This window comes from Phoxinus phoxinus, assembly GCF_949152265.1.
Source record: "Phoxinus phoxinus genome assembly, chromosome: 20".
Lineage (NCBI taxonomy): Eukaryota > Metazoa > Chordata > Actinopteri > Cypriniformes > Leuciscidae > Phoxinus > Phoxinus phoxinus.
In genome coordinates, this window is record NC_136895.1 from 7,441,998 (window position 1) to 7,468,073 (window position 26,076).

The following is a 26,076-nucleotide window of genomic DNA, read 5'->3' on the forward strand; positions in this document are numbered from 1 at the left end:
TATCAGTGAGCGAGCCCCGGACGTGACGTAAACACACGGGCGGGGTTTCGGCTCCCACCGGAAGCCAGCCGAGCGAAATCACTGATTAGCTTCAAGAGTGATGGAACAGCTACAGTAAACCATTTACTCGGGTATGAACATTTTATTGAATTTAGTTATTTAAACTGACATATTCCAATTAAAAACCCCACCTGACTGTTAAAGTCTCTGGACTGTTAGATATATTTAATGTGTTATAAACACAAAGCTAAGGGAGTCAAGCAGTTTAGCTTTGATTCGTAGCATGATTATCCCATATGGAGACTACAGTGAATTATCATTTAATAATATTGATCTTGAATAATCATATGCCTCTTAGTGTTTGCGAGTGATAGTATGTTAACTGCCAAACGTGTCCTTTTACTCTGAATAATGCCTGGAAGCTACATGCTAAAGCTAAACTGTCAAAACATGCATGTAAACAAACTGACACCATCAGTTTCAAAACCTAATGGGTTATTTATGTGCCTGACCTCGTGTTTCTAAATCAGGTGAACACTTAAAGGGACGATATGTGTTATTATCTTTGATATTTGAAGTGTGTAATGACAGCTTGCATGTGTTTGTGTAGTTGCAGTTGTAAGTATGGCTCAGACTGAGAAGAAAACAGGACTTCTGAGGAGAACATCCTCTTCGAAGAAGCCGCTGAAGGAGAAAGTGGTGCTCATGTATGAGGAGATATTTGCGGTAAGCTTTCATTTTCACAATTATGTTTTTAATAAAATCTAAAAATAATAAAATATAAAAGTCTGTCTATGAAGTGAAGAGGAAATTCTTGGCAATAATCGAGAGAGTTATATTTAGGGCTGTAAACGATTAATCGCGATTAATCGAAATCCAAAATAAAAGTTTGTGTTTACATAATAAATGTGTGTGTATTGTGTATAATTATTTTGTATATATAAATACACACACGCATGCATTGAGAAATATTTGCATTTATTTACTGCATATATATTTATATTATATATAAATATAACTAATTTATATATAAATAAATAACACATTTTTCTTAAATATATACATGCATGTGATGTGTGTGTATTTATATATTTAAAATAATTATACACAGTACACGCACATAAATTATGTAAACACAAACTTTTATTTTGGATGCGATTAATCGTTTTTCAGCCCTACTTAAATACTATGATTATTTAAAAGTATCATAAAAAATCGATTCAATTAAATCTATAATTTAATCTATAGCATAAATAACTGTTTCTAAGAAAGTTGTTTTTAATGTAATATAGAATTATTACAAATAAATAAGTGTTTATGAAGGGAAGAGAAACGTCTTACCAAGAACCAGTAATCTTTAAAAAATATATAATTGATCCGTATCATAAAATATATAAAATTAAAATATACAATTTATCCTGGACGATAAAATGATTGTTGATTAATTTATTTGTATTTTTTGTGAGAATGCTGTTTTTAATATTATCAATAAAATAATAGTTTGTTTATGAAAGGAAGATGAAAGTCTTACCATTAATCAAGAATTATATTATTATTATCTTAAATTCTATGATTATTTCTCCTCATAATCTTTTCTTAACACGAGAATTCTGCTTTTAATATTTTTAATGAAATCTGAAATCAATAAAATTAAAAAGAGTGTCTATGAAAGGGACAAATCTATCAAATATATAATTTTATAGGTTAATTCTATGAAATACAATAACTTGTTCTCAGAAAACTTTTTATATACTTATAATAAAATCTGTAGAAATAATACAATACATTTTTTTTTTAAAGAGATGTTTTATTATATTTTCAGCGATTGCATTTGTATGTACTTACAAGGTTTTAGAAAAAAAATATTAAAAATTATTACAAATGATCAATGTGGAAATCCTCATTTCAAACTCTGCTTTCATTTCTTACCAAATGTAATATTGTAGACTGTAAACACTGTTTTTTGCTCTTTCCCACCAGAAAGAAGACCCTACCAAGAACAACCCTCGTTTCTGGGATGAGCTCTTTCTGATGAAGGTCGCTGGCAGATACTCTTCTGAAATACATGCTTTTGCTCTAGATTGATGTAGTACACTGAGTTATGAATAAGTGGACGATATAGGTGTGATGTGTGTATTTGCTTTGGCCAGGTGAATCTGGAGTATCTGGAAGGGAAGTTGGAGTCTCTGGATGGGGATGAAGTCATGAAAGTCAAAGACAACATCAACAGTTTGTTCCATCACTGTGTTCAAGCGCTGAGCGAAGAGCACCAGATCAAAGTAGTCAATGCACTCCAGGTAAAATCAATGGGCCTCATTCATGAAACATTCGTAAATATACGAGTAAATATGTGAGTGATTTGCGCGTAAAGAGACCTTCCCGAAAACTCTTCTCCTGATTCACAAATATTTCGTAAACGTCAGATGTGATAGTGAAACGTGTGTGTGTGTGTTATGAATTCCAATCAGTCGTAAATGGGACGCGCGTGCACGCTCATTCTCAATTACCATAAATCCCGCCCATTAAATCCGACTGACAACTATATATGGGCATCATATTATGACACCAAACGAAGGATTTCAACATGTCTTCTCAAAAGCGAATGAAAAAGAACAATTTCTCAGATGCAGAAATTGAAGTTTTATTATCAGAAGTTTATTAAAAACGCCACATTTTATTTTCAAGCGTACATAGTGGCGTATCAGGTCCTAAAAAAAGGAAGCTTGGCAGATATTACAGATGCAGTTACTGGAGTTTCATCTGTTAATCGAACAGTCCCAGAAGTGAAAAGAAAATGGTTCGACATGAAGCTCGACTGCAAAAAACGAATTAGTTCACTTCGAAAAAATATAGCCCAGCCCTATTGAAAGCAATTAATTATTTTATTAAAGTGTACTGTTTGCAGATGCTATTACTGGCTCTCATATTAAAAGTAAAAAGAAAAACCATATGTATTGCTATATATAATGTACCCGATTAGGTGAATTAAAATGCAGCCTTATTAATGAGCAAAACGTTCGGATGTTAAACGCATATGTACGCGTGGCTGGGAGCAGGTGTAGATTTATTTCGTACCAACTAACATTTGGAAAATACGAACATTTTAATGAATCCGAAAATTTACGCCAGAACCACTTTACACACGATTTACACAAAAATTCGTTCTGCTCGTGTTTCATGAATGAGACCCAATGCTCGTTAATGAAGGAATTCATTCATTCATCCCCATATACATATATAAATATAAATATAGCAATAAAAAAATGAGACATGTTCATAGTTATCATGAGAAAATAATAGTTATCCAGGTTATAATAATTCATCCCCCCTATATATATATATATATATATATATATATATATATATATATATACACATTACACACACACACAGTATATGTATATATATTTTGGGGATCATTGAAATATTTTGTATATATATTATTTTCATGTCACTTGAAAATAATTTTTGCCCCAATATACTGTATTTTAAAAATGCCATTCTCATTACAAACGTAATTATATATTATTCATATGGTATTTATACATTATGGTAGTGTTTGTTGCACTGATTTTACTTTGTTCTTTGTGTGACAGAATAGGAGGATTTTTGTTTATAGTATTGAAAATGTAATATCGAATTAGGATCACCATTGAGAATAATAGGAAGGAATAACAAACAAACTCGAAAGATAAACATCTATACACATCATTTTGCATTTATGATAATGATAATTATGGAGAAAAGTGTGCTTCATTATCATAAAAGTATTAATGGTGCTAAAAATACACTACCGTTCACATGTTTGGGGTCAACAAGATTTTTATTTTCCTGAAAGAAATTAATACTTTTATTCATCAAGGATGCATTAAATTGATCAAAAGTGACAGTAAAGACATTTATATTGTTGCATACAATTTCTATTTCAAAGAAATGCTGTTCTATTGATCAAATAATCCTAAACTCTGAATATTTTTCGACATTGATAATAATAATAAATGTTTTTTGAGCATCATATCAGAGTGATTTCTGAAGGATCATGTGACACTGAAGACTGGAGTAATGATGCTGAAATTCAGCTTTGATCACAGGAATAAATTACACTTTACTATATATTCACTTAGAAAACAAATAAATAAATGCAGCCTTGGTGAACATTCAAAACATTAAGACATCGACAAAATATATATTTTTCTTTTGCTTTTTAGGTTTAAACTAGTGCTGTCCAAGTTAACGCGTTAATAGCGCGTTAATGCAAAATCATATTTACGGCACAAGTTTTTTTTTAACGCGCGATTAACGCAGCGCATATTTTCTGTTTGACCCGTGGCCCAACCCCTAGTTGGAGAAATGGAGATAAACAATGTTGCTAACTTAGCGACATTGCAGACCCCTTTAGTGATTTTAATCCCTTCAAAATAGCGCCCAAACCTTATTCAGTTTCTGAGAATCGCCGGTACTGCTTTCTCTCTCTCTCTCTCTCTCTCTCTCTCTCTCTCTCTCTCTCTCTCTCTCTCTCTCTCTCTCTCTCTCTCTCTCTCTCTCTCTCTCTCTCTCTCTCTCTCTCTCTCTCTTTAATTCAGTTAAACACAGATATTATGTTGCTTCTCTAATAATTGCAAGTATAGCCGAAATCACAGCACAGATAGTGTCTTTATCTTATGTGTATTTGATTTCATCAGACGACGGCTCGATTATCAGGATTTTTGTGCAGATTAACATCTTGAAAGGGAGAGCTGGTTATGTCTTAAATCTTAATGGGTCGCGTTTCAGTCACTATTTCATATTCATTCCGTTGTTTGACAACAGAAACAGTAAAATATAGCAATGAAAACAGTTTTATTGAGAATTTAGCTTCATCAAAATGGGCACAGTGAGAGACAAACTAATGTAATAATAAATTGTACATTTAGCTTTTTCAGAAGAGCTGCCCTGTCATGCAAAAAGCTAAGATGTTTGGTTTAGTAAATTGCTCAGTGCAAAGAAAGAGAAATAATGGGACCCTGGTATTTCTTTGTTCTTTCTTCATGTGTCTAATAAACATGAACAAGTTCTTTGAAAAACATCTATGACCTTTGAAACATGTCTCGTCTTCATGCTCTATGTTGACTATGGTTTCAATAATAAACATACATTTGCATAAAGCATCCATATTTATCCATGCCCATAATGATTAGAGTATTACAAACTTGAAAAGTATTAATTTAAGGTACATTTAGAATAAATAAAAAAATGTGCGATTAATTGTGATTAATCGCGAGTTAACTCATGACAATCATGCGATTAATTGTGATTAATCGCGAGTTAACTCATGACAATCATGCGATTAATTGTGATTACTCGCGAGTTAACTCATGACAATCATGCGATTAATTGTGATTAATCACGAGTTAACTCATGACAATCATGCGATTAATTGTGATTACTCGCGAGTTAACTCATGACAATCATGCGATTAATTGTGATTAATCGTGCGTTAACTCATGACAATCATGCGATTAATCGCGATTAAATATTGTAATCGATTGACAGCCCTAGTTTAACCTTGACCTGCATAAGAACAGTCCATTGGAAACATAAACCGGTGTAGTTGTGAAATCAGCTTTTGTGTTTGGAGACACACCTTGCATTCATTTACGTACTGAACACATCATCGAGACACAATACAGCAGTTGCTTTTAACCTAAAGATCTGAATGAAAACGAATCCTCTTCCTCTCCGTGTCTCTAGACTCTGTGTGCGCTCTTTAGAGGAGTTCACCAAAAGAACAAATCAGCCACGGGCTTCGACATCATCAATATGCTGATGGGCTTTGACAAAGCTGAGCTCAGAATGAAGGTCAGTCGTCTGTCCCACGCACACGCACACACACACGATCTGCAGCTTTGAGTGTAGCGCACGTTTGAGTTGTGATGTAACTGTCCACACAGGAGCTAATGGAGAGCCTGGACAGTCTGCTGTGTGGAGATGGGTCCGAGAGTCTGAAGAGTTTATGTCTGAAACTGCTGCTGTGTCTGGTCACTGTAAGATCCACACATTCATTCTTTCTCTCTCTCTCAGAAAATCATTTCTACGCACACCTTAGCTGGTAAAAGCGAGCTAAAACGGCCCATTTACAATGTGGAAAGGCATTGGACCACAAATAAGTGTTAAAATACACAAAGTTTCAAAAGTATAGCAAAAATTATATACAGATGAAACTCAAAAAATTAGAATATGGTGCAGAAGTTCATTTATTTCAGTAATTCAACTTAAAAGGTGAAACTATTATATTATATAGACTCATTACATGCAAAGTGAGATATTTCAAGCCTTTAGTTGTTATAATTTTGATGATTATGGCTTACAGCTTATGAAAACCTTTTCACAATATTCTCATTTTGAATTTGGGGTTTTCATAAACTGTAAGCTGTAAGACTGGAAAAACTGGTTGAAGAGACAGACCTGACCACTGGTCTGTGGGACAAAGGACCTTGCTGGAAATTAACATCTGACCTGAGGCCTCATCCACACTACTGCGTTTTAGTTTAGAAACGGAGAATTAAAACGAATACGATCTCCGTCCACACCAGCGCTTTAGCTGCGTATTAGAATTGATCTCCGTCCACATTAAAACGACTGAAAACGCGGATCACGTGATCACTCACCAACACTGGGCGTGCCGGTGTAAACAGGCGCATGTAGGCAGTTATAGGATTGTAAAATGCATTATTTATTTGCACAACAGCTGCTAGCAAAGACATCAACGTCAGTAACGCTTGTAATTCGTTATCCATGTCGCAGTCACTAACGTTACGTAGTCCAGGCTGTTTGTTTTCTTCCCGAGGACGGGTCATGTGATGGGTAGCTGACGAATCAGGGAAGGATACGCCATGACTGATGACACAGTCACAGATTCAAAACGCAAAACGGGGTCGGAGCGTCTCTAAAATTCTCAGTTTTAGGTCTTCGTTTTTGCTGTTGTAGTCTGGACGGGAGGTGCAAACGTAGCAAAAGGTCTTCGTTTATAAACTAAAACGCAGTATTGTGGATGGGGTCTCACTCCCTCTCAGAAACACCTAAAAACTCACACGAGAATATATATGTGTGTTTAATGTGAATGATTATCATCGAGTGTTATGTTTGGTGTCATTTGGAATGTCTCAGAGTGAGTGGTACAGAGGTCTCATTTCCAGATAGGTAAATCAAAAGGAAATTTAGTTTAGAGAAACTGGCTCAGAAATGAAGAAAGCCGAATGGTCTTCTCCATCCCCCACTGTTAGATAGAAGCCACCATTTGAGGAGTCACCTGGTCAATGCCATAATCATTTAATTATACTGCTAACATTACAACACAAAAATTATAACAAATAAAGGCTTGAAATATCTCACTTTGCATGTAATGAGTCTATATAATATATTAGTTTCACCTTTTAAGTTGAATTACTGAAATAAATGAACTTTTGCACCATATTCAAATTTTTTCACCTGTATGTTCATTGTTCACATGAGACTAATGTGATATAATATCCTTTTGATATTTGAAATATAGGCTTTTTTTAAAAACTCTTTGGTTTTATAATCAGTGTTGACTACGTCAACTAACTCTCATTAGATCATTAGTAGACTTAGGTTAGGATTCGGGTTAGTGGAATAAGTTGACATGAAAAGTTACTTCTAGTCAGTAAAGTAAACAATCGAATTGTGTTACCAATGTAACTAAGCAATGTAATTAGTTACATTTTAGGGAGTGACGCAATATTGTAACTCTTTACTTTTAAAAGTATCTTCCCCCAACATTAGTTATTATAATGTATTTTTTTGTCTTTTAGGTCACAGATAACATTAGTCAGAACACCATACTGGAGTATGTGATGATCAACAGTATATTCGAGGCCATTCTGCAGGTAAATCTGCGATTGCTTGCGTTATGTTTGGCGTAATGTCTCAGTATTTATAGCGCACTGTTTTCCATCTCACTCAGATTCTCTCTGATGTGTCCAGTCGGTCTCAGCATGGCTACGATGCAGTGGTGCTTTTAGCTCTGCTGGTCAACTACAGGAAGTATGAGGTGAACGCACAGTGCATTTTCAAAATGTTTTAGCACTAAATATCTGAAGCATTGATTGTAATGTTTCTGTGAGACTCATTGTTTCCTCTGTTACATATAGTCTGTGAATCCGTACATTGTCAAACTGTCAATAGTGGATGACGAGCCGACCCTTGATGTGAGTGATCGGGAGATTCTTTAAATTCACGATAGTTATTGAGTCTTTGTAATGTATAGATCTAATGTAATCGATCTTTTCACAGGGCATGGGAATGGTCATCCACCACGCACTTACAGACTACAATAGGTAACATCACTGTAAAAAATTATATTATCTATAAGTTATGGCAACGTGTTTTTTTACATCGCTTTAACACATCAAAATACGTTTTTTATGTTATACAAGATACAACTCATTTTATTTAAGTTTTATTTAACATTTCAGTTTAATGTAATTTAAGTTGAAATGACCTAAACATCCAAGTTGATTGTACTCAATTTAAGGCAGAAACTTTTTTTTTACAGTATGTAACATGCAATCTGTTTTTTTTCTTTTTTAAGAAATATTAATATGAAATGTATTCTATTAATAAATGTATTCTATTAATATGAAATGTATTCTCTCTGATTTCCACAGGCAGTATAAAGACAAAGAAGAAGAAAACCAGGGAGGGTTTTTCTCTACCCTTACCAGCATGGTATAAACCTTTTCTGTCATTTACTCGTCATTCCCAACCCGTTTCACTTTTTTTTGTGAACACTAAAGGAGATATTTTGCAGAATGTCCTTGCTGCTATTTTTTTCCCCCATTGAATGAAAGTGACTTTGCAACTCCAGTTTTATTGTAATTCTTCTTTGGTCTACAGGTGGGCAGTATGTTCATCGCTGACGCAGACGAGAAGCTGTCAGTGCAGTAAGTACAAACTAAAACACCTTAAAAAATTGAGTTTAGTATTACCTTTTAACAATTAATAATTTAACAACAAATAATTATCGCGATATAATTTTTCTCGATAAAACGATATCAAGAGTTCGATAAATGTTCGATAATGTTTTTGCGCCAAAAGCGGAACGAATCTCATTTGAACCGCACGCGCCACACGGACCGTTTATCCGCTCGGCTCAAAGTCCAAACGGCGGCGCGAGCGAGCTCACCAGAGCAGACCCGTTTACTCTGATCGTCTCGGACACTAGATCCAGTGAGAAGCGCTTGTATTCAGCGAGGAACACAAATGTCTCAGTGATTTAAACCAGTTTAAAGGCAGATGAAGCGGCGCTGACGAACATGAGAAACGTGCGCAACGATACAGAGAAGGCTTTTCCGTCTACACATTCCCATCATTTACCACGGATTTAACGTTACTGTAACGTTAGCCTAGTAATATTAACTGCATCATGAAATGTGCGTGGGATATAGCCTATATATATTGAATTGTATAATATTATTAATGTAGACAATGTATTAAAGGACTAATGGAATATAATTACAGTTTTTAATAATGTATTTAGGCTACTGGTTTTCATAAATACCATAGAAACCATAAAGTTACATTTTATCTGTGGTTATCATGATCTAAATGCATGATGCTGGATGACCAATGGTTAATTTAAATAAAACTAAAGAATATTACATTTTACCTAATAAAAATAATGTTGTTACTTTTTTTTAACAGATGTTACTGTTTTTGTAAATGAACAAATTGTATAAAGTAAATCTGCATCCTAACTCAAGCTAATACTACTGAAATAAAGATATTTATTTTGTTAAGGAAAAATGTCAAATGTTTGAATGTTCTACCTCGGATTTGTGAATGTTCACCTGTTTGTCAAGTGTTTGTCATGATATGTTCTGACAATAAAGAGTAGTTTAAAAACACAACGCTCTGGTTTCTACAGCTTTTACTTTGGAATAAAAATCTGTCTTTAAACTTGAAATAAATAAAGATTTGACATTTATCGATAATTATCGATATCGACTGATATAAAAAAAAATATCGTGATATTTTTTTTTGGCCATATCGCCCAGCCCTAATATCAATGCATAATTAAAATGTAAGTACTCTGATAAAAAGAGTATAAAAATCGAGTGACTCTAGACCGTTTAATCTTCATTAAACACAGCTCATTATTTCCATTCGGGACGAATCACAGGATTGGCTTGCGCGACTGTCACTCTCCGTCGCCATGACTACCGCCGCTATTACTGGCTCTGCCCACGTGCGCACAGTCGCGCACCCGTTTTTAGGTGGGAGTGAATGGAATTAATGAGCTGTGTTTATTGAAGATTAAATACACTAGAGTCACTCGGGTTTTTTTTACTCTCTATTTCAGAGTACTTGCATTTTAATTATGCATTGGTATATGAAGACAGTTTAAACAAATTTGAATAAAAGTTTTTTTTTAGACAATTCTGACCTACCCTACCTTTAAAAAGTTTGGCGTCAGTATGATTTTTTTTAGTGGGACATAACACACACAGTTTCTGCCAATTTCATGTTAAAGGAACACTCCACTTTTTATTTTATTTTTTGGAAATAGGCTCATTTTCCTACTCCCCTAGTAGATAAACAGTTTTACCGTTTTCTAATCCATTCAGCCGATCTCCGGGTCTGGCAGTAGCACTTTTAGCATAGCTTAGCATAGATCATTGAATCTGATTAGACCGTTAGCATCTCTCTCAAAAAAATGACCAAAGAGTTTTTATATTTTTCCTATTTAAATACCATGGGTGCAGCAGGTGCAATGATATTACGCCTGAAAATAGTCCCCAGCTAGGAAACTTCCAACGTGACCGGCACTAAGTGTGTAATATCATAGCGCTGCTGGTACGGCAGCAGTTCCTTGATTATTATGCAGGAATGAGAGAATAGTTCCTAGTCATATCGGCCTAGAAAATCTCAACTTTTCATTTTCTGTCGGTCTTAGTTCACGATGCAACTACAGAAGAGTCAAGTTTTAAATAGGAAAAATATCAAAACTCTTTGGTAATTTTCTTGAGAGAGATGCTAACGGTCTAATCAGATTCAATGATCTATGCTAAGCTATGCTAAAAGTGCTACCGCCAGACCCGGAGATCGGCTCAATGGATTCGAAAACGGTAAAACTCAAGTGTTTAACTCTAGAGGAGTTGGAAAATGAGCATATTTCCAAAATAAGTGGAGTGCTCCTTTAATCTTCAGTACCTATAGAGTAGTATTGCATCCTTCATATCTCCAAAGAGTTTTGGCCGTGTGAATGCAACTCTTTAGGAGTTTAAATAAGTCTGAATGCATGAAATCGCATTAGACATCCCGTCTAATGTGTTTGAAAGAGTCTCTTATGCACAGCAAGGCTGCAGTTATGATGAAAAATCGTTCCATTCTTATATTGCATAAAATGCTCCACGTGTCTGATGACTTTATTGTGCTTTAGGACTAATGAAGCCATCCTGCTCGCTCTGTACGAGGCCGTCCATCTCAACAGAAACTTCATCACTGTTCTCGCACAGGTCAGCACCACTCAATGACAGTGTATTGTTCATTATTGTCTTTTATGCATTGGCGTTATTTTACACGTGCATGCATATATTAATAGGCCTATGCTATACATTAAGAGGTTGTGGATTATTTTCAACAGAGTCATCCAGATATTGACATGTCAGCGACCCCCGCTGCTCCTGTCCCAGCGTCTCCCACAACCCCGCTGGGCACGACGCCGCCCTCTCTGGACAGTGAGTTCTGTTAGATCTCATTCACTTACCCTCATGTCAAAACCACATGACCTTCTCTCTTCTGCAGAACTCGAAAGTAGAAGTCATGATGCACTATATTTGAATTGAACATGAAGACAAATTAGATTTAAGAGCTGCAGCAGAGAGGGGAAGTTTTTTTTAATAGCGTCTTAAAGTGTCCACATGCTAAAAGCTCCTAGTTTTGTTTTGGAGGTCTCATACACAGGGTTCCCACGGGTCATGGAATTTCTGGAATGTCATGGAATTTTTAAAGGTCTATTCCAGACATTGAAAGTCAGGGAATTTTTTATATATTTTTTGTCCAAGTCATGGAAAATCAGGGAATTTAGTTTGTTGCTTTAAATTGTAGTTTCCATTTATCAAAATGTAATTTTTCTATACCGAATTTTTTTATCGCGCTGTTTCACACATCTTTCTACGGAGCCCCTGAGGGGACCTTTGCAAAAAAATAATAATACAGACTTTTCGCGTGCACACGCCTTACAATTTCCGGTTTGGTTATAGTGTCATTACTACAAATGTGGGAAAAGGGATGAGATGAGAGTGTGCTTGGAGCATGCCTCCAGATATTTGTCTTATTATAGGGAGGTTGTTTGTGGACTGTGCTTTACTGTAAGAAAAAAAGCATGAATATCACATAAATGAATATCAGGTCCCACATCATTGATTACATAATCCGAGAGTAGCCTATTTCTTTTCGTTTTGAATTGTTTTGTTTAAAGACATTCCAAGCTATCTTCAGATGTATTTCTCATGTATGTGAGGCATACACAGAGTTTCGGTTAATTTATAATGAGATGTGCTCCAATTCACGTGCAATGCAAGTGACCGCGGCGCGCCTCCATGATTATGTTGTCGGCTATATATTTGCTTCTCATTTATTAAATACAGGCCAAAAATTATTAAAATTAAGATACAATTTATACAAAACAAATTTACTTTAAAGAAAGGCTTTCTACAAAACAAAACAGCTCGGTGCTCCGCAAAACAGCAGCCTGTTTAGTCAGTGAAAGTCAGGGAAAAGTCAGGGAATTTGACATTAGGTTTAGAGTGGGAACCCTGCATACAAGAGGTTTTTATGCATCCAAGGTCAAAAACACTGACTTTTTCGCATTATATACCCCCATCATCACCTCTTTTCTCACAGTTTGATAAATTATCTGGTCTGTTGTGCCCAGTCTGTTGTGATTGGTCTACTCTGCTCTGATTGGTCTACTCTGCTCTGATTGGTCAGACGGCCCAGTCTATTGTGATTGGTCTAGTAAGACTGGAATTACTGACGGCTCGTTTGCAGTTCAGAATCGGTTCTTTGTTTTGGAAGACAATAGACCTTGTCAGAAAATAGTCAGGGTAGTGCCATATTACATTTTTTGACAGGAATAAAAATGAGGCTGTGAAGGATAGAATACAGTGTGTTCAATCGATTGTACTTTTAACAACATAGGCCTATACCCATTATTCAGCTGATGAAACATCTTCAGAACACAAACACTTCACAAAACAGTTTTAAAAAGTAGTGAGTTGTGAAAATTACATGATCTAGGACATTTATACATCTATCCCTCACAGCCTCACTTTCATCTGTGTTTAATTCAGTATGGCGTCTAACCTGACTAAGGTCTATAACACTTTTGCAGACCTTTACATTCACAAACACAATTTTACACAATAATGTTTCATTACACAATACATGAAAAGTCATATCTGAAAAAGCATGCATTGCTTCATATTACTTTCAGTGGCTGTTATATAATAAAACAAACTACTATTAAATGGCCATAGCAGTAACCAGTAGTAAGGTTTATTTGAATAATAAAATGCTTTGAGCTTTTAAATAAATGTTGTCCAGCAAATGACCCTATGAATGCTGCCTCCGGTCTGTGTTATATAGTAGAGCAGCACCACATTCCTTAAACTAACGCCACACTTACATTTGCCTCCAAATCACGTGTCACTTTTATGCTGCTTTTTGCAATGCAACCTTTTTAAAACTTGATTTCCATTAGCTGTATGAAATATTAAATCCACTCAGATCTGGCAGACTGAAAATCCCATGGTGCATGTGGCGTGTTCTCATGCTTGAATGTGCCAACAGAGCTCAATTATCCATAATCATGATGGCACTGATTACTTGGTTGGTCCAAAAAATGTACCTTATCTTAGTGAAGGACCGTTCACACCAAGGACAATAACTCGAGCATTTAAAGTGTCAGATGACATAACTGCAGCGCACACTTATAATAAACAGATTGCTGTACACTGGCGTCTGCGCTAATATTGTTATTAATATCATTACTATTGTAATCGTTAGGGTTATTCTTATTATTATTATTATTATTCCGCTCTGAAAAGTCTATGGAAGTCAATGGAACCGTATGGTAAAAAGTTATGAAATTTGGCACAATGATAGAGGAGAGTCAGAACATTGATCACAGCAATTTTGGAGTCTCTAACTCAAACCCTCTAGCGCCACCAGCTGGCCAAATTTTCACTTACGTGAAATAACTTTTGAAAACTTTGAAACAAACTTTTGAAACAAAATAATTGTGTCCTCTTCCTTGGCTCAAGACACACTTATGACGTGTTCAGTCATACATTTTTTTCCCCACCATTTAGAATTTTCAGAAAAACCTACTTTTCCAAACTCGTCCTAGGCGATTTGTCAAAATTGAGGAAAAAAAAGCTTTTCAATTGACCAAAGCGTTCTCGAATAACGCATCTACCCATTTGTTGGCATGGTGCCGAGCTGATTCTGAGGCCGTAACACTGCAGCGCTTTGCCATATTGACACCAAACTTTGTATGTGTCATTGTCTGCTCACACTGACCACACAACATCAATCTGGTGACAGCGCCACCTATTGGTCAGAAGTGATATGCAATTTATTCATATTGTATGTGATTTGTATTTGTGATTTTTTTTTCAGCCTTTTTGACTAATCTAAAAACTTATTTAATTATTGTTTTCAGTCTTTTCTGAATCTCCCACCCATGCTTGCATGTCCTTTTTGTGCTTGTTCCCGATAATATCTGCTCGCATTTATATTGTGTTTATATCATATGTTGTTGTTGTTATCGTTATAGTCTTGCTACATACTCTAAAATTAATACTATATACTTTCTAATGAATACTTTTAGTGTGTAGTAGAAATACCCAAATTGGGGCGAATGATCATTCCCAGAAATGATTCACCATTCTTTCATTCTCTCTTGGCAGTGATGAATAATCCTGAGCTTCCTCTGGACCCGAACTTGCAGACAAGTAATCTTCTTATAACGTTCCTGAAATATTCCTCCATCATAATGCAGGACACCAAAGGCAAGATATCACTTTTCCTGTACTCAACGTTTTCCAAAAACCTAGTGAGCTTCCTCGCTGCCTACAGCCTACCTAGAAAGCATCCAAACTCAAATTAAACTGGTAGACTCACTCGGCTATTGATTTCAATGCAAGTTGTTGTTAGCATGTTGCTAAGCTAATAACATAATACTCGTAAGCATAAAAAAAAGAAAAAGTACAAACACTTTTTTGATAAAAGTCAATTTTTAATTGATATTTGATTAATTATATGTATTACCTTTATATTTATTATCAGCATTTTTCCTGCTTCCACCATTCATTGATTTTGGAGCTTGTTGCAATGCATTGTGGGATTGCATTCTTTGCGAAGGACACATGCAGTCTTCCATTTGGCCGAACTAAGGTGTCATAGAAGAAAACATAACTTTACCTTTAGAACAGCTTCTGAGTTAACGCACTTAAAATGCTGCCTACGCAGGGAGCTCACTAGCCATTTATTAATCTTATGTTTAGACCATGATTGTGCACAGCTTACAATAGTTTTTCTCTGTATATTCTCAGATGAACACAGACTCAACAGTGCCCGACTGTGCCTCATCATTCTGACCTGTATAGCCGAGGTATTTTTCATTGATTTATTTGTGTGTGTGTGTGTGTGAACGACTCTCCCCTCTGACCGCTCGTCCTCTCGCTGTCTGTTTAACAGGACCAGTATGCCGATGCCTTTCTCCACGATGATAACATGAACTTCAGGGTCAACTTGCACAGAATGGTGAGAGTCTCATTTGTTCAGGTCTCATTTCCAAGGTCTGTAAATGGCAGAATCCAAATGGAGACGATGTTTTCGGCATACAAAACAGCCAACTGGCTGCCTGACCCCATGTTACATCCAATCCATTATTAAATGGTACGTCCCAGCCTCACTGCCGCGGTAAATCCAATTAAAAAGCTCCCGTCTCTCCTGTACAGTCTAACTCTTATACTTTTGACTGGAATCAACCTGGTCCAAGTCAAAAATGTAAAAAAATGAAGGCCATACAATGAAAGTCAATGCTGTTTGAAGTCATATCTTACATACACTGTTCTCTTACTGACATCACATGTATTTCAGCCCATGAGACACCGGAAGAAAGCCGCCGATAAGAACGTCCCCTCCCGACCTTTAGTGTGTGCGGTTCTGGGTGAGTCGAGTGTTCAGAACCAGGGATTCATTGTGATTGTGATTTCTTTACGTGATTATACGTATCATTTTGTGGACGTTTATACGAGTGTTCTTTGTCTTCGCAGATCTGATGGTCGAGTTCATTGTTACTCATATGATGAAGGAATTTCCTATGGATCTCTATGTGTGAGTTTCTATTTGATATGTGCCGTATGTGTGTGCGTTTCTATGGGAGTGAGATAAAGAAACGTCATTTTGTTGGAAAAACATGGAAATTGTTTGTTATTTTTATCCTAGTGTTCATTGTCTTTTGGTTCAGTTTCTGTTGTAGGCTGTAGCCTTTTGAAACAACGGTTTACTGGAAAATAATTGCACACATTAAACCATTTGTCAACCAGTCAGAATCAAGCATTCAGCAGCCCTGTAGTAAGCGGGTTAATGCCCGACGAGGTGTCTATTGTCAGGTGTTAATGGACGACGGCGAGGCGTGAACCATCCGACGCGCAGCGGAAGCCCATTAATACCTGACAATGGACACCTCGTCGGGCATTAACCCGCTTATACATGTTCACTTGCCAAATAACACATTTTTAAAACATTAGTATATTTTTTAATTAGTTTTACAATCGAAATCTAACGGTTTTAGAACTCCTTTACTAGGTGTCCTACATCACTTTTTTTAATGGACCCCCTGCAGCCAATCAGAATCGAGTATTCACCCAGACCCTGTAGTATAAGCAGTTTTAAATACGGCAATGCTTTAGATAAATGTGGATAATGGTGAGAATGATATTGTTTTATTTATTTTAGGCGCTGCATTCAAATAATTCACAAACTGATCTGCTACCAGAAAAAGTGCAGAGTTAGACTGCACTACACATGGAGAGACTTCTGGTCAGGTGAGATCGTCACAATGTGAACAAAAGGCAGACGTGTTGAAATGCACTCTGGGTTTTTTTTTCTTCTGTTCTTTATTTTTCTGCTTTTTTATGTGTTTTTTTCTTTGCTTTTGTTTTGATTATAGTTTTATTTCTTTTTTTGGTCTTTTTTTTTACGTTGTTTTATTTCTTTTTTGTGTGTTTCGTGTTTTTCTCTCTTTTTTTTGCATTGTGCATGCATTTATTATCTACATTGTTTATTTTTTTATAATACTCTTTGAATATTTCTCTGCAACCCCTTATAATGAATCTGCTAATGATCATCTAAAATCTGTGCTGACAGTTGTGTGGGGTCACAGGTCAAAATACTCATTACTTGTGTGTGAAGAAACGCATCTCATCGAACCGCTCTGTTGATTTGTGTGTTTCCAGCTCTCATTAACCTTCTGAAGTTCCTGCTGTCTAATGAGACCATCCTTCTGGCAAAGCACAACATCTTCCAGCTGGCTCTTCAGGTAAAACACACTCACTATGAGCAGATACACTTGTGGCTTTACATTTCACACTCTAGGAACGTTTACGTGACGTCCTCGTTCTTTCTTTTTATGTAGGTGGTGAACCTCTTTAACATGTTCATCACGTATGGAGACACGTTCCTGCCCACGCCCAGCAGTTACGACGAGCTCTATTATGAGATTATACGCATGCATCAGGTGTTCGATAACCTCTACTGCATGGGTAAGTCACCGCTTCAGTCCTGCTGTGTGTGTACATGCTGACTTTTCCCATAATCCCTAAAGCACTAACCTGATCTTCATGACGTCTCAGTGCTGAGAGTCTCCACCAACGCTGGCCAGTGGAAGGAGCCCGCTAGTAAAGTTACGCACGCTCTCGTCAACGTCAGGTAATTTACCTTAACTCTTACATTAACATCTTTTGAAATGGGCAGGTTTATTGAACCGTTAGACTCATACTATCATACTTGGTACATCAGGTGTTTATGGCTTGTATAGTGAGAATTTGAAGCTCATACTTGTAAAAATTGTACAAAAAACACAACAGTTTTATTCAGAGGCCCAAACTGAGCAAAAATATGCAATTTGGTGCTGATATTTACTGTATATGGCCAAAAATATATGATGAAATTGTGATGGCTTGTAATTAGGGCCGTCAAGCAGTTGTTAATGTAATAGATTTTGGCTGAGAAATTACCCCTAAAAGATCTTTCATAGTCATTATTGTGTTAGACGAGAAAAGCATTGAATAGACATTACAAAAAATAGCTTTAGAAAGAAATATTTTGATTGTACGTGTGAAGTTTTTTGCAAAAAAAAAAAAAAATATATATATTTTGATTCGACAGAATTTATTGCACATACTTTTTTAAGGCTACGATTTTTGAAATGACATTTAGGTATATTCATTGAAATGGCTGATTCATTCAGGAATGAAGCAAGAGACCGTCTTTATGAACGGCTCACTGAATCATTGGCTCACTCGATTCGTTCAAAACCGTAGATTCGTTCAGAAATTAAACCAATGTATGTTCATCCAGACACACAACTAATCTGCTCTGGCTTTGTTTTGGTATTATTATAGACCGTTATGTCTAAAATGTAACACAAACTTTTTGTTTATTTGAACTATTGTATAAAATCAATATCACATGTGCACTCGTGCAGATATTCAGGGGACAAACACACACTTGCTTATGTGATATTGCTAAACTGAGATGAACAAATAAACAATCCTCAAAAGCCTGATAATCATATTTGATTGTCACATTGTGACATAACTTTTCTAACAAATAATGGTTAATTGTGTGAAGCAAAGTTGCTTTCAGCCCAGTAAGTGTTTATCTTGAAATATTAATAACATTATTAAAAAGTTATTCTCATGTTTACTTTATAAAAATCAGTAAAGATTTCACATCAAAAAGACACGGTGAAGTTGGACGTTTGTGCAATTATACTAAACGTCCCTTTACTCGCTAAAAAATATAAAGTATCAATCAGACGACAGATCATGTTGATAATTCAGAGGCCGTAGAAGTTGCATATCAAATATGATACGGTAGGGTTCATTTTGAAGAGTTTTCATAATAAACATTGAGATGATTTATTTCACTCTTTGTTTAAATGATCAGTTTTCATTCAAAATATAATATTTTATGTAATTAGCAAAAATATTATATATATATTCTTTTACATTCAAATACTTTCTATAAAAAACAATAAACCATAGATATGTCTATAAAAGAAATAATGTAGGATAAAGATAATGAATATTTGTGACCCTGGACGACATAACCAATGAGTCAATTATTTTAAATTGAGGTTTATACAATATAATAATAATATATAAGCTGAATAAATAAGCTTCCCATTAATGTATGGCCGAGATACTATTTGAACTCACAAAAATACATGTTATATATATTTACGGTAGGAAATTTATTAAATATCGTCATGTAACATGATCTTTACTTAATATCCTCATGATTTTTGGCATAACAGAAAAATCTATAATTTTGACCCTTACAATGTATTGTTGGCTATTGCCACATATATACGATTTGTGACTAGTTTTGTGATCACATTTAGTCTACTTATATAATGTTTAGTCACTTGCACACCAGTTATGTTATAAAGATGCTGGATGAACTGCTTTAGTTGAAGTCTAGGACTAACATTGGACAGCTTTGGTATTGTGTGCGTTTTTGTATTATTTGGTTTGGTTTGGGGCGTTAGTGAATGAATTATTGATTTTCGAGTCTGAGGTAATGTGGAAGCGTTCTCTGGGCTTTCAGAGATGTCACCGTGTGTTTGTGCCGCACAAAAGAAGTCGGCCGTTGTTGTATTTTTAAAGCATGCATAATGCAGAGCTTTACAGCAGAATATTTGAAAGAACCACACCTTTGAACTTCAAATGTAACGTGTCATATGGCGTTTTTCAATGCAGGTCACGTACTCAAGTAAATGAAATATATCTCATTTTGCCTGTTTTTCTTTGTGTTTGTACTTTCAGAGCAATTATTAACCATTTCAATCCTAAGATTGAGTCGTACGCGGCTGTGAACCACATCTCGCAGCTCTCAGAAGATCAGGTAACATCAGATATAACAATTCAATGTCTTATAAAGATCAAATAAAGAAATAAATTCATAACTTTAATGGGTTTCTGCAAAGAAAATGAACTTTTAGCCTTGTAATTATTATAATTTTATGGTTATTATAATTGATTATAATGTTGAAATCTATAAATACTCCACTGTTTGAAAGTTTGCGGCCAGTAAGGTTAAAAAAATATTATTTTTATTCAGCAAGGATGCATTAAATAAATCAAAATTGACTATTGTTTACTATTTCAAATACATGCTATTCATAAATGCTATTCATCAAATAATCCTGAAAAATATATCATGGTTTACACAAAATAAAGCAGCAGCACAACTGTTCAACACTGATAATAGTCAGAAATGTTTCTTGAGCATCAAATCATCATATCCGAATGATTCCTGAAGGATCATGTGACCTGAAGACTGGAGTAATGATGCTGAAGGTTTAGCTTTGATGAAGCATAGACAACAGTTATTACTGTTTTTTTTTTATTTTTAATCAAATGAATGCAGCCTTGGTGAGCATAAGATGCTTCTTTTAAAAAGAGAAAAATAGATAATAGTAAAATAAATATATTACAATAAATGTCGACTTGTAATAATAGTTATAATGTGATCATAGATAGTGGACCGAGATTTCACCGTTACGATCTGGAACACAAATTATCAAGTTGATTATAATGTAATTTCTACCGCATTTTAGATTTTCATTAAATTTGTGCTGGAAATGACGGTGTTGGAAATGTCGTTGTAAACATTTTTAGAACAATAGCTAGCTTTTTATGTATCTAAATACATCCACACTTTATTTATATCCTCCTGAGACCCAGAGGATCATGTTTTTTTTCCATGTCATCACATTGTTTAGAGCGTAAGAAACCAATGGTAAAAAAACATTTTTGAAAAATGATATTTTATTCATATGTTCTGCTATGTCCTCTGTAGTGGACACCAGGACTCAGTTGTTTAAAAAATAAAATGCCATGAAATTATATGTATAGGCAAAAACAATGGGATTTTTTTTTTCAATCACCAATATATTTTGGGGTTTCAGGATTTTTTTTCAAACCAAAATTTATATAAAGATAATTCTCGACTATGTTATGAAAGTTATATAACGAAATGCATTGATACACCATTTTACTTTATGCAATATGTGGGTAAAATGACCATAAAGCAATATTCCCATTCAATGCAATGTATCTATACACTATATCTAATTTGCACATTAATGTGTTTTTGAAGTGTAATAATTGGAGTACAAATTAGCAACATTTTAATAATAATATCTAATATTTCATAGGAATATTGATGTGTAAGTTATTTCCATATTCACTTGTTGTGTCTCCCAAAATGGCTGATAAACATGATTTAAGTCCTGATGTCCTCTACAGTGGACATGTGTGAAGTCAATGCCCTGTTCTGGAACAGAAAGTCCTTTTTTGATTTGAAACCCCATAACGTTTTCCTGAGATGTTAGTTTATGAAATACAATTTGAAAAGGAGTCCGATTTAAATTATAATAACAATATATTATACATATTTCCATAAGAGTGCTACATTTGATCACTAAATTAATGTCAGACATTTTTAAAGACCAAGGAGAAGTTGTTTTCATGGCGAAACCTCTAAACATTTGGTATCTCTGAAAAGCCCTGAATGTGCTCTTTACACGACACCCGGGTTGTGTCATGTGACATGTATGGTGTCGGAGAAATTCACTCAAATATACAGTGGACGAAAGTCTATTCCTGGGTCCCAGGAGCTGTGCACAGTGGCATCTAGTCATCCTGTGAAATGAGAGAATTGGTGTGGAATCTGAATACACAAACTCTATGCGTGTCTGGATGAAACCCTCTCATAGAAGAGCTGTTCATTGGGACAGACAGTCACAGGTGTTTGTGGCCACAGGTGTGGCTTAATTAGCCTTTGATCTGTAGGGTAATGACGCCATGTGCTGGAAGTGAGGTCAGTTTTACAGATGGTAATGCCAGCTGTCACTCGCAATCCCAAAATCTCTTCTCTTTTATCTCGCTATGCCAGATGCTTCCACACGACCTCTATCCACCCTGTGTATGGGTGTGTGTTTCCCATCAGCCTGTCCCAGTCAAATTCCAGACCGATACACTTTAAATCACTGTTTACAATGTGACCTCAGACTCCCTGTAGTTTGGGAAAGCTACTCTGAAATACAGTATCTTGCCACAATTAATGTTTTCAAGATAAAATGTCACATAATATTAAGTATTATTAAAAAAATATAATCACATTTTAAATAAAATTGTAGTAAAATACCATTACATTTAATTATATTATTTTTTAAATACAAGAATATTTTTGAAATACAGGAATAAAAAAATATAAACATTTATTACAAATAAAAAATTTTAACATTTGCTTTCTGTAAACAAATTAAAATTATTTTAAATGTAAAATTCAGCATTTTGAGACTAAAAAATGCTTACTTGTAGCAGGTCAAATACAGGACGAAACAACAAAAAACGGTATCTAGGGCTGTTTGACTGCATTAAAGCTTTAATTCATAATGAATTATACAACCACAAGCGCTTTAATGCAGAGTCGAGCAGCTTTAGATACAGTTTTTTGTTGTTTCGTCCTGTATTTGACCAGCTACAAGTAAGCAAATATTTAGTGTTACATTTTATAAAATGAATGCAACTTGAGTTCTTGCTTGGTCAGCTGATATTTAGAGAACAGTGTGACGGAAACCGTGTGCCATTTGTGGTGGTTCGTGTCATGTGATCATTCCAGTGTGTTCCTGTAGTTCTATTAGACATTAACCACACGTATTTCGACCATTAATAGAACATGTATAATATTAATCCATAGTCTTCCGAGTGGATTTTTCTCGATGTATTGTTTTTTTACATACTGACGGTACAGTCGAAATTGTGATAACCGATGTTGAGCATAGAGATGAAGTTGCGTTGAACCTGTAGGATGTATTGTACGTGTGGTTTATGTCGTTCTCTGCTCTGTAGGTGCTGGAGGTGGTACGGTCAAACTACGACACACTAACCTTGAAGCTGCAGGACGGCCTGGATCAGTTTGAGCGCTATTCAGAGCAGCCTAAAGAAGCGGGCTTTTTCAAGGAGCTGGTAAGCTTTTGAGTCGCTTGGCAAGCTTCTTCCTTCCTTTGGTTATGTTAACTTGTATGAAGACAAATACACTATTCTCGCCGCCATCTCTGATGAAATTAGCCGGTTTCTCTACATTAGGGCTGTTTTGGACGACTGACTTACTGCGATATCACATGATTCAACATATGTGAATATATCACATTCAACAGTGTACATTGTGTCAAGTTATCAATGCTGGAATTGTAAAGCCGAACATTTTGGTGTCAATCCAACCTATTTTTCCTGCTTAACTGAGCCCACTTTGCCCTTAGGAACACATTGCTGCATTAAATTTTAATGTAAAGTGAATTTATGACCACGCACACACCTGCCTCAATGCTTTTCTCTTCATGATGGCAGGATATCAGTTTGTTTTGATGGACAGATGCTGGTTTTCTCCTCTTCTAGGTGCGCTCCATCAGTCTGAACGTGAGGAAGAACGTGTCTCTAAGCACCATGAGTCAGGATCTTCTGCTGAAGGAATTCTCCTCTATATCCTGAATCAGCATGACCTTTGACCTGTGTTTAGGACCTTCATACTGACATTTCTATCACCCTTCACATCTGAGGCTTCTCAATGTTACACCAGATTTTCCAGTGGACAGAACTGGATTTGATCCCCGGACTGTATTATTGATGCTGTGTGTGTTTGGTCGCACTCAGAACAGACTTGTATTGGCTCAACAAAGCAATCAGCCCATCTTTGCACAATGTGTGGTATTTTCTTTTCTTTTCTTCTTCTTTTTTCTCCTTATATTGGTGGTCTGGTGTTGTTTCAGTTGATTATACTGCGTACTCTTCATTGCCTTAGGATAAAACCGATCAAACCATTGTGCTCACACAGACTTGCCACTTGTTTTAGTCATTTTCTGTATACCACTTTTGTGTCCGGTCGGGTGAATGCACACAAAATAACCTTGCATGAACCTGAAAAATTGTCTGGGTCATAATTTATATATTCAAAGGAAAGAAAATTATAATTTGCATTAATAAAATGCCATTAAGATTTTTATCAAAGATTTGCATTCTGACATATTTTCATGACGATTAAACAAATGTTCTCCAAATTCTCATTACCATAATGCAAAAAAGAAAAGAATTCTCATTACCGTAATGCAAAAATATATGAATTCTTATTACCGTGATGCAAAAATAAATAATTCTCGTTACCATAATGCAAAAATAAATAATTATCATTACCGTAATGCAAAAAGAACAAAATGATCATTACCGTAATGCAAAAAGAAAAGAATTCTCATTACTGTAATGCAAAAACGTAATGCAAAAATAAATAATTATTACCGTAATGCAAAAAGAACAGAATTCTCATTACTGTAATGCAAAAATAAATAATTATCATTACCGGAATGCAAAAAGAACAGATTTATCATTACCGGAATGCAAAAAGAACAGATTTATCATTACTGGAATGCAAAAAGAACAGAATTATCATTACCGGAATGCAAAAAGAACAGAATTATCATTACCGTAATGCAAAAAGAACAGAATTATCATTACCGTAATGCAAAAAGAACAGAATTCTCATTACTGTAATGCAAAAATAAATAATTATCATTACCGTAATGCAAAAAGAACAAAATGATCATTACCGTAATGCAAAAAGAAAAGAATTCTCATTACTGTAATGCAAAAACGTAATGCAAAAATAAATAATTATTACCGTAATGCAAAAAGAACAGAATTCTCATTACTGTAATGCAAAAATAAATAATTATCATTACCGGAATGCAAAAAGAACAGAATTATCATTACCGTAATGCAAAAAGAACAGAATTATCATTACCGTAATGCAAAAAGAACAGAATTCTCATTACTGTAATGCAAAAATAAATAATTATCATTACCGGAATGCAAAAAGAAATGAATTCTCATCACCCTGATGCAAAAATAAATAATTATCATTAACGTGATGCAAAAATAAATAATTATCATAACCATAATGCAAAAAGAAAATTCTCATTACCATAATACAGTAATGCAAAAAAATTTAATTATATAATTAATAAAAAAACAATTAAAAACAACATAAATACACAATATCACATACTACCATAATGCATACTTACAATTTAATTATATATATATATATATATATATATATATATATATATATATATATATATATATATATATATATTATAGCTTGGGTGTGAAATTTGTTAATTGTCAAAAAAATTTCACCTTTCCCTCAAATTCTTATTATTGCAATGTGACAATCTCATTCTCATTGTACCATAATAAAGTAATTTTTACATTTAAAAACACATACTCCCATAATACATCCTTTAAAAAAAATTTTTTTAATCATATCTATCTGTATTATGGCAATGAGACTTTGGGGGGGATCATTTACTTAATTGTCATATTGAAAAAATCAAATGGGCAAAATTTAAGCAAAATATAATTTTTCTTATGCTTTTTAAAATGTGACTCGTGACCGATTTCATGAGATCCACCCTTGAATAAGAATGCATACATTTTTTTAAAAGACTGACAGTCTCTTGATTTTCTTCTCTCAGTATTCCCCAGTATTGCAAGAAGTTTCAGTGCGCCATCATGAAAACATATGAAGTTGCAGTTTAAAAACAGCTGTATATTGAGTTATATTGTAACACTGAGCAAAGAAAGAGACAAATGTATTAACTTCACACACCACTGAAAGATAGTTAGTACGAGACCAGTTCTAGAGAACCCGCTG

General features: G+C 34.9%; 1 protein-coding gene across 2 annotated transcripts; it reads left to right on the top strand.

The window, feature by feature from the left end:
- The first annotated feature begins 4 nt into the window (after positions 1-4).
- Positions 5-24,479, top strand: armh3 (armadillo like helical domain containing 3). 2 transcript variants are annotated; one of them, XM_079592097.1, is made up of 26 exons: positions 5-131; positions 611-726; positions 1,981-2,037; positions 2,151-2,297; positions 5,731-5,838; positions 5,931-6,023; positions 7,812-7,886; positions 7,964-8,050; positions 8,151-8,207; positions 8,293-8,336; positions 8,667-8,727; positions 8,896-8,942; positions 11,441-11,516; positions 11,645-11,738; positions 14,976-15,077; positions 15,621-15,679; positions 15,766-15,831; positions 16,171-16,240; positions 16,347-16,407; positions 17,032-17,120; positions 17,532-17,614; positions 17,711-17,837; positions 17,928-18,003; positions 20,127-20,205; positions 23,220-23,336; positions 23,766-24,479. In XM_079592097.1, exons 2-26 carry the CDS (start codon positions 625-627, stop codon positions 23,856-23,858), a joined length of 2,070 nt encoding a protein of 689 aa, XP_079448223.1. In that variant the 5' UTR covers positions 5-131; positions 611-624; the 3' UTR covers positions 23,859-24,479. The 2 variants fall into 2 exon arrangements, with proteins under 2 accessions (XP_079448223.1, XP_079448224.1); XM_079592098.1 differs by having other exon boundaries at positions 39-131; positions 617-726.
- Positions 24,480-26,076: the final 1,597 nt, after the last annotated feature.

What these genes read in the sequence shown, in the direction of transcription:
- armh3 (XM_079592097.1), top strand. Translation starts at nt 625, where the DNA reads ATGGCTCAGACTGAGAAGAAAACAGGACTTCTGAGGAGAACATCCTCT. An exon ending in TCATCACTGTTCTCGCACAG is followed by an intron (nt 11,517 to 11,644) that starts GTCAGCACCACT and finishes TATTTTCAACAG; the next exon opens with AGTCATCCAGATATTGACAT. An exon ending in TTTAGTGTGTGCGGTTCTGG is followed by an intron (nt 16,241 to 16,346) that starts GTGAGTCGAGTG and finishes TTGTCTTCGCAG; the next exon opens with ATCTGATGGTCGAGTTCATT.